Source organism: Lissotriton vulgaris, chromosome 10, assembly GCF_964263255.1.
Source record: "Lissotriton vulgaris chromosome 10, aLisVul1.2, whole genome shotgun sequence".
Classification (NCBI taxonomy): Eukaryota; Metazoa; Chordata; class Amphibia; order Caudata; family Salamandridae; genus Lissotriton; species Lissotriton vulgaris.
Window position 1 is genome coordinate 5712939 of NC_141698.1, and position 13176 is coordinate 5726114.

General features: G+C 50.3%; 1 protein-coding gene across 3 annotated transcripts in view; it reads right to left on the reverse strand.

Moving 5' to 3' along the window:
• The window catches only part of IKBKG (inhibitor of nuclear factor kappa B kinase regulatory subunit gamma), a 140420-nt gene that overhangs the window by 16803 nt on the left and 110441 nt on the right, over nt 1–13176 (reverse strand). For all 3 annotated transcript variants that reach the window (XM_086940167.1, XM_086940168.1, XM_086940166.1), the window contains 5 exons: nt 12919–13071; nt 12116–12212; nt 11663–11806; nt 6456–6598; nt 6008–6072 (listed from right to left, as the gene is read on the reverse strand). In XM_086940167.1, coding sequence (XP_086796293.1) covers nt 6008–6072; nt 6456–6598; nt 11663–11806; nt 12116–12212; nt 12919–13071 — 602 coding nt within the window. The remainder of the gene's footprint in view (nt 1–6007; nt 6073–6455; nt 6599–11662; nt 11807–12115; nt 12213–12918; nt 13072–13176) is intronic.

Here is a 13176-nt window from a genome sequence, read left to right on the forward strand (position 1 = left end):
TAATCAGATAATGACAGACTGTCAATATGGGTTCAGGAAAGGTAGAGGCTGCATTGAACAATGCTTAAACCTGGAACTCCTGATAGGGAAATACACCCGAGCTAAAAATGGTTCGCTCTACCTCTGTTTCGCTGACCTGAGCAGCGCTTTTGACCTGGTGGATCACGCAATATTATGGACTACCTTGCTAGAAATGGGAGCACCTAGGGAAATTATATACTTTCTGGCCCGTTTATACGAGAGGCTTAGCTCGAGCGTCCGTTATGGGCCTTCGGGCGAATGCACAGACAAATTTAGGGTCAGGAGAGGTATTAGACAAGGGTGTGTCTTGGCACCCTTGCTTTTCACTCTGTTTATTAATGAAATAGACTTGATCTTAAAGAAGGCACCAGCGGACGCCCCTAGAGTAAACACAAGTACCATCCCCGTGTTACTCTATGCGGACGACGCTGTGCTGCTCTCTAGGACCCCCCGGGGTCTACAGCTTTTGATGGATAAATTTGTGGCCTTTATTGAAAAGAGAAAGCTGGTTATTAATAAGAGTAAGACCTATGTGATGGAGTGTGGAGCTAGTAAAGTCAAAACTAAAAAGCCCTATAGGTATCTCATCGATGGCCAAGAGGTGCAGTGCGTGGAAAATTTTTGCTACCTAGGGGTCAACTTTTCCAAAAATGGCCGCTGGGACATCGAGCACAAGGTGGTGCGCGACAAAATGACCAGGAGTGCCAATGGAATATTTGCTTTTGCAAGTAAATTAGGTAGTAGAAGACCTAAAGCAATGCTTAAGATTTTTGAAGCTAGATGTCTCTCTGCTGCCCTCTACGGAGCAGGGGTATGGGGGGTTTCCAGGGCAGAATCTTTACAGGTAGAAGAGAATACATTTCTGAAAAAATTATTGTGTCTCCCGACTTCTACTGCTAATAGTTTGGTCCATAAAGAATTAGGACTATGTCATCTAAATGATCTATTATTATTGAGACCTTTGATGTTGTGGCGCTCGGTCTGGATGAAAGACGAAACCTCATTTAATAGGGCCATTATTGAGGATTGTCTTCGTCTTGACTATTTTCTCAGAATCCCATGGATTAAATACATAATTGAATCCTTCTCTAATGTGTTCGGGTTTGACGTTACATCAGATCACTGTTCTGCTTCGGATCTCTCTAAAGAGAGTCTGAAATCAATTTTCCTAAATCATTGTGCAGAAAGACGGGCCACGGATGATCTCAAACTTTCCACCTGTGTACGTTATAACCATTTGAATGAATTCGTGGGCCTACATCCTTACCTCATTCAGGTAACTAAAGGGCAACACCGGTTTGTTCTCACCAGGTTGAGGATGGGTACGGTCCACCTATTGGTTGCATTCCCTGAGATTAAAACACGCCCCACAGGTCCTTGTCGGTGCGACAACACTTCAGAACAAAGCACAGAGCACTTTCTACTTACTTGTAATTTGTATAGCGAATGTCGTAAATTCTTTTTAAAACCTTTATTTATTAAATTTGGAGCTAGAACTGTTAAAGCGGCAATGAAATTACTTTTTAACTTGCATCATCCTGACATCTGTTTTTATACGGCCAGTTATCTACTTAGGGCCATCAGCTATAGGAAAAGCATGATTTAAAAAAAAAAAATATATATAAACTTTTTATAGAACATTTTATTTATTCTAAATTTTTCAAAGTGCGTTACCTGATTTATTATATGTACCATACTGTATTTTCTTTCTTAGTGGATTGCGATTGTCTCGAATATTTTAACATGTTTTTCTTGTATGTATGTACTTTTATGGACATGATTTACATGTTTCCGAATAAAGTTTATTGAATTGAATTGAATTGAGTTGAAGCACTGAGGGACACAGGTGCAAGTGTCACCATGGTGACTGAAAAACTCATATCCCAGGGCAGTACTTGGCTGAACAAACTTAACTAGTCACCAATGCTGATAATGTTACTAAATTGAATCCCATGGCTATGGTGTCCTTAGAGTGGGGAGGGGTTATTGGCGAAACAGGTAGCGTTAGCCTCTGCGTTCCGGCTGAATGCCTGCTAGAGAATGATCCGGAGTCCTCAGCTTGGGCTGAGGTACAGCTGAGATTCCATGCAGACATGCTAGGAATTCCTGAATTGGCGTGTAAAAAAGGATTTAGAGCCTGGAATAATGACCCAATCATCCAAGGGAAAACGGAAGAAGGCTGGGAGCCCCACTTCTGAGCAGCCACAATCTCAAGTCCCCTCTCCTCAGGGAGAAGACCTGTCCGCCTTAGAGGGAACTGAACCCCAGGAACTTGGGCCTTACACAGCAGAGCTCTTGGGCCAGGGGGACTCTAGAGAAGAGCTGTGCCAGGGACAGAAACCGTGTCCCACTCGAGAGACAGACAGCAAGCTGCTGCACAGGAAAGGGGATATGTCAGTGGCTCCCACAAGATCTATTTAGAGGAAGGGCTCCTGTTCAATGAGGCCAAGTACCCCAAACCTGGTGCCACTCTGAGAGTGGTAGTGCCTCAGCAATACAGAGCAGTCTTACTCTCATTGGCCCATGACATCCCCATTGCTGGGCATCTTGGCCAGGCAAAGATCACCTGTCAAGCCAGGTGTTCCACTCCCAGGGGTTGGAGCTCCCTTTGAAAGGGTAGGGATTGACACAGTCGGTCCCAACAACTATCCAACAGCTCCAGGAAACAGATTCATATTGGTGGTAGTGGATCATGCCACCAGGTACCCTAAAGCAATTCCAAATTGGACTGTCACTGCTCCTGCAGTTCCCAGAGCCCTCATCAGTATCTTTACTAGAGTGGGCTTTCTAAGGAGGAGGTGTCAGACAGAGGTAGTAACTTCATGTCTGGCTCACTAAAAGCTGTGTGGGGCGACATACAAGTTCTCCACTCCATATCACCCATAAACCAACGGTCTAGTTGAAAGATTCAACAAGACAATGAAAGGAAAGATCATGGGACTCCCTGAAAAACCCAAACGGGACGGATTTCTTACTGCCATGCCTGCTTTTTGCCTACAGAAAAGTACCACAGAAAGGAGTGGGCTTTAGTCCCTTTACGCTTCTGTTTGGCCATCCTGTGAGGGGACCACTAGGTCTAGTGAAGGAAGGCTGGTAGAGACCTCTTGTGGACTACGTGGCTCGCCTGTGTTCAAGAGCGGCTGAGTACATGGGTTGAGCAACCAAATACCTTGAGGCAAGCAGAGAGCTCCAGAAGCTCCTGTATGGCCAAAAGGCTGCACCGTTTGAGTACCAACAGGGCAGAAGGTATGGGAGTTGGAGCCTGTGGCTCCGAGGGCCCTCCAGAACAAATACAGAGGTCTCTTTTCCCTAACCCTGGTCAGACAACCTGGTGTACCCATAATGTGGACACTGGAGACAGCACCCCTGTCAAAAACATACAGATAATTTATTTATTTATTTTTTACATTTCTAGAGCGCTCTGTTACCCGGAGGTGTCCTGGCGCTAACGGATTAAAACTGGTGCGTGTGGGTAAGAGATTTAATGAGTGAAGAGCCAGGTCTTCAGTGCCCTCCTAAAGGATAAAAGATCGGGCAATTGTCTAATGTGAAGGGGAAGCTTGTTCCAGGCTACTGCAGCTCCTAAGGAAAAGCTCCTCCCACCCCATCTTGCTCTCCTGATTCTGGGGACCAATACCAGTGCCTGCTGACCAGATCTGAGAGATCTTGCCGGTTTGTACCAGAAGAAAAATTGCTTCATGCAAATAGGGCCCAGATCATGGAGTGCTTTGAAGACCACACAGAGTGACTTAAAGGTGATTCGTTTCCGCACCGGTAACCAGTGAAGATTTGCCAGGTCCTGAGCCACCAATGCGAACTTGGGTGTATCTGTTATCAGGCGAGCGGCAGCATTCTGCAATGTCTGTAATTTATTCAGTAAGCCGGTTTGGGCGTTCAGCATAAGACTATTACAGTAGTCTAACCGAGAAAGAACTAGACCAGTGACTACTGTTTTCCTATGTTCGTGCTCCAAGAATGGTAGCACTTTCCTAATAGTTTTAAGAACAAAGTGGATGGATGAAACCAGGGCATTAGTCTGATGTTTAAAGGACAATAAATCATCCACCAGAATGCCGAGATTTTTCACTTTGGACACGGGGGCAGGCAAGGCTCCCATTTCTTCGGGCCACCATCTAGGTGACCAGAAGTTGTCTTTGGAGCCAAAGAGTAGCACCTCTGTCTTTGATGAGTTTAACTTAAGACAGTTTTGGGCCATCCAAACGCCCACTTCGCGCATACAGCCTTTAAACCTGTCCGCAGTGCTATCTATATCCCCCCGCATCAGAGACACCACTATCTGCGTGTCGTCCGCATATGCTGTAAGGTTGAATCCAAAGGTTCGAATTATCGGGGCTAGCGTGGAGACGTAGACATTAAAAAGAGTAGGACGCAGGGAAGAGCCCTGGGGCACTCCACAAGGGAGTGAAAAGGGGCATGATTCAAAGTCCCCCAGTGCCACCACCCGAGTCCTGTTGGAGAGGAATCGGACCAAGTTAAGGAAAGCATTAGAGCTGAAGTCAGCAAGATGCTGGAGTCAGTCGGGATTGAACCCTCTGAAAGTCCCTGGGCTAGCCCAGTGATCTTAGTCCCCAAGCCTCATTCCAATTGTGGCAATCGAGAGAGGAGGTTTTGTGTGGACTAAAGGTGTCTCAATGCTGTCACCGAGACAGATGCACACTCTATCCCATGATCTGATAAATTGATAGGCTAGGAGCAGCCAAGCTTTTCAGTACTTTTGATTTGCTATCAGGGTACTAGCAGATTGGTCTGACCCTAGTAGCAAAAGAGAAATCAGCATTCTTGACCCCAGATGGATGTTACCAGTTGGCATGAGCAGAGCTCGCGGAGTTGCTGAGAAACTCCACAGAGTTCCATGACTGGCCGTGAGTATTGCTCGCCCACGACTAATCTAGTCCCCTTGGCTGCAGAGGGTCGTTGGGGGGCCAAGAACCCCTATTGTTGCCACAAGTAAATCCCCCACGGCGGAATTGCTGAGACGACGGAGGCCCGCCCCCTTTCTCAACTACTCTGCAAAGGAGTCTCCTGATGCACTACTGGTTGGGGGATGAAGTCTCCTTGGTGGCCGAGGGTCGTTGGGGGACAAGAACACCTATTGTTGCCTCAAGTAAGTCCCCCCCAGCGGGACTGCTGAGACTAGGGGTGAGCGTGCCAGTAAACTATGCTCCGCTGGCGGATTGGTAGGGTTTTTTGCAAACTTAGCGTTCCAAGTGGAGCAGCAAAACTCCGCCTGCGGAGCGGAGTTTACCATCCACCCATAATTACCACCATACTGTAATGCCATTTGGATTTTAAAAAAATGCCCCAGCCACCTTCCAAAGGTTGGTGAACAAAATCCTTGCTAGGTTGGAGTCTTTTAGTGCAGCAGATCGAAATTTTGCTTTTTATAGCTCCACTTGGCAGGATCACCTGATCCACCTTGGCAAAGTCTTTGAGGCTCTGCAGAGTTCAGTCATCACTATCAAGGCCAGCAAGTACCAGATAGGCCAGGTATGTGTTGTATACTTGGGCCTCCTTGTATGTGGAGGCCAAGTTCAACTCTTACAGCTCCAAATTCTCCTTTCCTTTGTGGCGTTTTTGCTCCTCACTGAGCATGGTCACCATCTTTTTCATCACTCTCCAACCTTGAACTGTGCATACAAAACCAACCGTGGAAGAAAGAATCTAAAGATGGTGACACTAAATAGGCAACTATAGGCAACGTATGAGGTCTTAGGGGGATGACGCTGACCACATACTGGTCAATGCTCAAAGAGTGAGGAGGGAGCCACAAAACAGGGACTATTCCAGCCCGAAGCACTAAATGGCGGAATAATGCTTAGCATGCAAATGCAAATCCAGAAAAGATTAATGCTACAAAATCTGATGCAACGTTACAGGACAGCAGTTTGAAAATAAATTAAGAAAACCAGCAGTTCGATTCCCTGCACATGGAGCAGTGTTTACATTTTGGATAGATAGAACTTACCCAGCTGCGCTCCGCCACCGCGGAAATTATCAGAATGTCTGTTCCTCATCTCTTCGATCCGACCCCTACAAAAACCGACACGAGACTTAAACAACCAATCATTTCGGGATCAAAGTCTTAAATATATTTGCATGAGGTCCTGTTTGGTTTCAGTCTTGTGGTAACTCCCATCTCCTGACACCAGTTTACTTAAAGTCAGAACATACCCAGCAAAACTAAGTTTGCCTCGGATCAAGATGCTGCACTGGCTGCTCCCCCAATACAAGAAATCTTGCCAGACTTGCAACCAACGTCACTACCATGACACCTTCTCCGTCCCTGAGCTCTGGCAGTCCTCCTTTCTGTTGGTGACTAAGCAGGGCTCCTGCTCTTTCTCTACAAAAAGGCTCAGAAAGTTTTCCATCCCACACATGCACCACTCCACCCTCCTGTAGCGCCCAGACCTCACCTTGCTGCTGCATCAGAGTCCTTCCTCAGCTTCTCAAAGGCCCTCTGCACTTGCTCGAGCTGCTCTTGCAGACGGTCACGCTGCTCGTGCAGCTTCTCGCGGGCCTCACGCTCAGCCTGGAAGTCCATCTTGTAGATGTCAGCCTGCGAGACAGAGGCAGTGAGTAAACTGTTTAAGCACTAGAGGTGCAAAGACCATACTACACCTTTACCACTTGAGGTCCAAACCTTACCTTGGATTATTGCTCACAACTAATTAAATGGAAGACTAAAACTTAAGTGACTATGTAGGGATAAGTGGAAAAACAGTCTTTCATTGTACACAAACCACCCAGCCTTCTGGACATTGCAAGGGCCATGACAGGGAGTGACTATGATGAGAAGGCTCGAGTTTGCAGCCTGAGAGCCCTTAAATGTGAACTTGGAGTAGGTAAAGCCTTGGGCTGCTGGAAAGTGGCCCCAGCCTCTGACTGAGGAGGGTCAAAGAGCTAGTTATGTAGATCCACTTTCAGTGAAAGGAGAAAGGGAGCGGCTCTGCACCAGGTAGTGAGGAACAGTTTGCGACAATCTGAAATAGCAGCGCCACACTGCACGTCTATTTGTAGCAAGCAATAGCTCTATCACTCATAGGGGTGTTGAGTGAGAGGGGATAGAAAGCCTTTGGAGTTCTCAATTAAGGTAATTTTTACAATGTAGTCTCAAGTGGTGCATTTTATATTACTTTTTCATAATCAAATACGTAAAAGCCACATGATTTATCAGGAGTTACTAATGCAATAATCCAAAACTGGAGGCTTCTCAGAAAACTCTACGGTCTCTATAAACATGAGATAGGCAGATGAATGCCTGTGCGCCGATCTGAGACAGCGCATCCAAAGTGAATAGATGAATCCAACGACACAAGAAGTGACAATGTGCCAAAACATCAGACTGTATATTGCTGTTCTTGACCCTGTATCTGCTCAATTTTGGTACCATAAAATCAAAAATATGAAAACAAAATCCAGGGCTGCTCACATGTCTGGGCGGCCCGGGTGCCAGCGGTCGGGGCAGACAAGGTGCCAATGGTCATGGTATTCATGTGGTGTGGCTGCTCATGTGCTTGCATCGACTCTGAACATCTGGGCCATAAAAAGCAAAAAAAAAAACCTGGGCCACAAAATTTAAATAAAAACTGATTCCAGAGGTGATCAGAGGTCATGGCTGAGGCGGATCCGGTGCCATGGCTGCTCATGTGCCAGTCAGAACTGCTCAGGTGCTGCTGGGTATGAGCCAGAACCGCTCACATGATGTTCAGATGCCAGGGCAGCTCATGTGCCAGTCAGAACTGCTCAGGTGCTGCTGGTTATGTGCCAGGACCGCTCATGTGCTGCTCGCCTCCCATGGCTGCTCATGTGTCAGTCAGAACTGCTCAGGCTGAATTGAATTGAATGTAGTCTTGTACAGCGCGGACTTAGCCCAAGGGCATCAATGCGCTAGTGCGGATAAACCAGACACAGGAAAGAGAGGCCAGCTTAAGCAAAGATGTCAAAAAGCGTGGGGCTTAAAGAAGAGCCCTGTGGGACCCCACAGTGCAAGGGTTTAGGAGCAGAAAAGAACTGGCCATCTTCACCCTCTGTTGTCTTTCCCAGAGAAAAAAGGCAAGGAGACTCAGAGCAGAGCCCTTCACACCTATCTCTCCCAATCAAGACACCAGTATATTGGGAGACAGGGGGTCGAAGGCTGCAATGAGATCCAGCAGAATCAAGAGAGTGGTGTGGCCGGTGTCGACCTGGCTGTAGATGTTATTAAGGACTGCCGTAAGGGCAGTCTCCGTGCTATGATGTCTCCTGAAGCCGTGTTGGATCTGTCCAGAAGGTGGTGGTCCTTTAAATAAGTACTGAGATGGAGATTTAAATGAGCCTCCAACATCTTAGCAGGGGCAGGCAGTAAGGAAATGGGTCGAAAGTTTTTCAAATCGCCCGGACCCAAGGAGGGTTTCTTTAAAAGAGGCTTCACACCGCTGTCTTCCACACGGAGGGAGAGACTCCCTCAGAGATGGCGCGGTTCATGACCTCCATAAGAGAAGGAATGACAGCTTCCTGGCAGGCTTTAAACACCTTAAGAAGACAGGGGTCCGAGGGAGAGCCTGAGATGACGCTATCGAGAAGCCTGTCAGCCATCTCTAATGACAGCAGGGGAAAGCTGAGAAGTCTCGGGGTCGGCCTCCTAGGCAGACTCACCCTAAAGAGGTAGGGATTGGAATGCCCGACCTGATGGAAGAGTTTGCGGTTTCTAGTGAGGCATAGATCTCCGGAATTTTGGTATGAAAAAAGCCGGAGATTTTATCACAAAGTTCCTGCGAGCCTTCTATGGGGCCTGCTACCTAAGGGGAGGTTAAAGAATCAATGATCTTAAAGAAATCCGTAGAGGAGTTTAACGAGGCTGTGACCTCAGAGAAGTATGATCTTTTTTCTTCCAAGATAGCAGATTTATATTCTTTCAGACAATGCTTATAGGTGCTGCTGATTATGGGCCAGGACCGCTCAGATGCTGCTGGTTATGTGCCAGAACTGCTCAGATGCTGCTGGTTATGTGCCAGGGCTGCTCATGTGCTGCTCACATGCCTGGGCTGCTCAGGTGCCAGTCAGAACTGCTCCGTTGCTGCGGGTTATGTGCCAGGGCAGCTCATGTGCTGCTCACATGCCAGGGCTGCTCGTGTGCTGCTCACATGCTAGGGCTGCTCAGGTGCCAGTCATAACTGCTCAGGTGCTGCTGGTTATGTGCCAGGGCAGCTCATGTGCTGCTCACATGCCAGGGCTGCTCGTGTGCTGCTCACATGCCAGGGCTGCTCAGGTGCCAGTCAGAACTGCTCAGTTGCTGCGGGTTATGTGCCAGGGCAGCTCATGTGCTGCTCACATGCCAGGGCTGCTCGTGTGCTGCTCACATGCTAGGGCTGCTCAGGTGCCAGTCATAACTGCTCAGGTGCTGCTGGTTATGTGTCAGGGCGGCTCATGTGCTGCTCAAATGCCAGGGCTGCTCATGTGCTGCTCACCTCCCCCGCTGCTCATGTGCCAGTCAGAACTGCCCAGGTGCTGCTGGTTATGTGCCAAGGCCGCTCACATGATGTTCACATGCCAGGTCTGCTCAGGTGTCAGTCAGAACTGCCCATGTGCTGCTGGTTACGTACCAGGGCCTCACGTGCTGCTCACATGCCAGGGCCGCTCATGTGCCAGGGCCATAGATTTTCATGTGCCAGCCTTGGTCTACTCTTGTGCCACTGAGAGCTAATCAGGTGCCAGGCCTCACATATTAATCCAACAATCCCACCAGACTCCAGTACACACTGAAGACTCCTGAAAACAATGCAGTACATTGAAAGTGTGGGGGTCACAGATGGCTGCAGAGCGAGTCTGTACGGAGTAGACAGAATGTGCAAGCACTGATATTTGTAAGAATGGGGGATGGGGGATGGGGTGAATCCATCCAGCCCAGATAAAAATTAGTTCCCGAACATACTGAACTTTCTACCATTTTCTTTCCTCCGTTCCATTTATTCCTTTGTGAAAAAGATTCTGCCCCCACCCATTATGTCATTGCTTCAACTCTTCCGCCTTCAAGACCGCCATTTCCCATGGTGTTATTTGGCTTTTATGACCGGTTCTCACCTCTAGCACCTCTCACCACCCCCATACTCTCACCTGGAACATTAAGAGGAAGACACACGTCTGACCTCTCGCAACTCCTGTTCTCGCACCTCAAACGCTAAAAGGAGGTCGCAACTCCACTAGCTTCATCCCTTCCTTACTCACCTGGGCCGTTAAGAGGGGGTCGCACCTCTGCTGCTTCCCACACACCCTTACTCTCACCTGGGCAGTTAAGGGGGGGGGGGGGGGGAGGGGGTCGCACCTCCGCTGCTTCTCATCCCTCCCTTACTCTCACCAGGGCCGTTAAGAGGGGGTCGCACCTCTGCTGCTTCCCACCCACCCTTACTCTCACCAGTGCCTTAAGAGGGGGGGGGTCGCACCTCTGCTGCTTCTCATCCCTTCCTTACTCTCACCAGGGCCGTTGAGAGGGGGGGGGGGGGGGTCGCACCTCTGCTGCTTCTCATCCCTCCCTTACTCTCACCAGGGCCGTTGAGAGGGGGGGGGGGGGGGGGTCGCACCTCTGCTGCTTCTCATCCCTTCCTTACTCTCACCTGGGCCGTTAAGAGGAGGTCGCACCTCCACTGCTTCTCATCCCTCCCTTACTCTCACCTGGGCCTTTAAGAGGGGGTCGCACCTCTGCTGCTTCTCATCCCTCCCTTACTCTAACCTGGGCCGTCAGGAGGGGGTCGCACCTCTGCTCCTTCTCATCCCTCCCTTACTCTAACCTGGGCCGTCAGGAGGGGGTCGCACCTCTGCTCCTTCTCATCCCTCCCTTACTCTAACCTGGGCCGTCAGGAGGGGGTCGCACCTCTGCTCCTTCTCATCCCTCCCTTACTCTAACCTGGGCCGTCAGGAGGGGGTTGCACCTCTGCTCCTTCTCATCCCTCCCTTACTCTAACCTGGGCCGTCAGGAGGGGGTCGCACCTCTGCTGCTTCTCATCCCTCCCTTACTCTCATCAGGGCCGTTGAGAGGGGGGGGGTCGCACCTCTGCTGCTTTTCATCCCTTCTTTACTCTCACCAGGGCCGCTGAGAGGGGGGGGGGGTCGCACCTCCACTGCTTCTCATTCCTCTCTTACTCTAACCTGGGCCGTCAGGAGGGGTTCACACCTCTGCTGCTTCCCACCCACCCTTACTCTCACCAGGGCCGTTGAGAGGGGGGTCGTATCTCTGCTGCTTCTCATCCCTTCCTTACTCTCACCTGGGCCGTTAAGAGGGGGTCGCACCTCCACTGCTTCTCATACCTCTCTTACTCTCACCATGGCCGTTGAGAGGGGGGTCGTATCTCTGCTGCTTCTCATCCCTTAAAGAGGGGCTGCTCTTCCAACACCTCGCAACCCTCCCTTACTTTCCTCTGGGCCTTTGGGACGAGGCCTCATTTCTGCTGCCTCAAGGTCTCGGTGGACTTTAAGAACAAAGTTTCGCCCCCCACCCCTCATGATCTCACTTGCATCATTAGGACAAAGCCCATGTCTGCTGCCTCCCACAGTCACACCTGGCGCTTTAGAACAAAGCCTCCTCGTTGTCTTAGTGGGCCTTCAGAGTAAGGTGTCGTCACTTCGGCTCCTCCTCCCACAGTCTCACCTGGGCCTTTAAGACCGGGATGGTCTCCAGCTGGGTCTTGTAGTGTTCTGCATCCTCCTTCAGTTTATCAATCAGCTCCTGCTTGGCCACCAGCGCCTCTTCCGCCTGCTGCAGCTGCTGCTTCAAGTCATCCAAGTCTACTGCCTGAGCACAGAGGAGAAGGAGATGTCACTGGTGCAAACAATGGAGAGGAAGCAGGGCGAGAGGAGGAGCAGGAGCAGGGCGAGAGGAGGAGCAGGGCGAGAGGAGGAGCAGGGCGAGAGGAGGAGCAGGGCGAGAGGAGGAGCAGGGCGAGAGGAGGAGCAGGGTGAGAGAAGAAGGGGGAGGGGCAGGGAGAGGAGGCGAGGCGAGGAGCAGGGTGAGAGGAGGAGGGGGAGGGGCAAGGTGAGAGAAGGGGGCGGGCAGAGCCCAGGTAAGGAGAGCAGCGGGGAATGGAGAGGGAGGGCTACACACCGGGTTCCTCTTGGCATTCTCCAAGCTGGTCTTGATGTGGGCATCGTACTCCTGGAAGAGGTGGTGGTAAGCTGCCTGCAACTGCGCCAGCTTTCTCCTGGGAGTAGAGAAAGGATAGGAGGTACTGTAGTGTCTGTTGTCCTAGCAACCATAACCCGCCTCCCTGAGAAACTCCTGGGATGTCGGGCAAGCAAATCGTGGACCCACAATACATTATACATTTCAGCCCATGCATAGAAAGCATATTTTAAGCTGCTGCCCAGTTCTCGCTGCCCCATCATACCAGTCAGGGTCACTTTTCAGTGTTGAGCTATTCGACTATTTTCTGATTACCTTCAAAGGACGTCAGGGACCAGAGACTCATTTGCTTTGGCTAAGAGTGTTTGTCACATTGATTTCTCCTTCTTTGTGCTCTAAGCTCGATCACCTCCTCTCGAGGGTCTCCGAGACTTTGAGTGAAGTAGGGGAGAGCGGAGCGCCCCACCTCTGAAAACACATGAGGGTTCTGCAAACCCATGTCTCTTCAGGGGATCTCATATCTCCTCTACCATCCTCAGCGAATAACTCAGTTTTACATCTCAACGTCCCCACCCATCTCGCTTCGCTCAGGAGTGAGGTGCAGCTCCTACCGAGCCCACCTCAGGCGGCTCCAGACATTCACTTGTCCTCCGAAGCATTTGGACGCTCTCTCTCCTCCTACCCAGCCCACCTCAGGCGGCTCCAGACACTCACTGGTCCTCCGAAGCATTCGGACGCTCTCTCTCCTCCTACCCAGCCCACCTCAGGCGGCTCCAGACACTCACTTGTCCTCCGAAGCATTCTGACGCTCCATCTTCAGGGCCGTCTCCAGGTTCTGCACCTGCATCAGATACTGATCCGCCTGCACACTGTGCTGCTGCTGCAGAGCCTCCTTCTCCCGCTTCAGCTGAACGGTCTCATTGCAGGCGCTGCGGAGGCTGCAGGGACAGGAGAAATGAAGGAGTAGTCACAGGATAAAACAGGCTCACAAACCCCTGGTTCGGGACCGCACACCCAGCCCTCCACAAGGGTGTCCTTGAGCT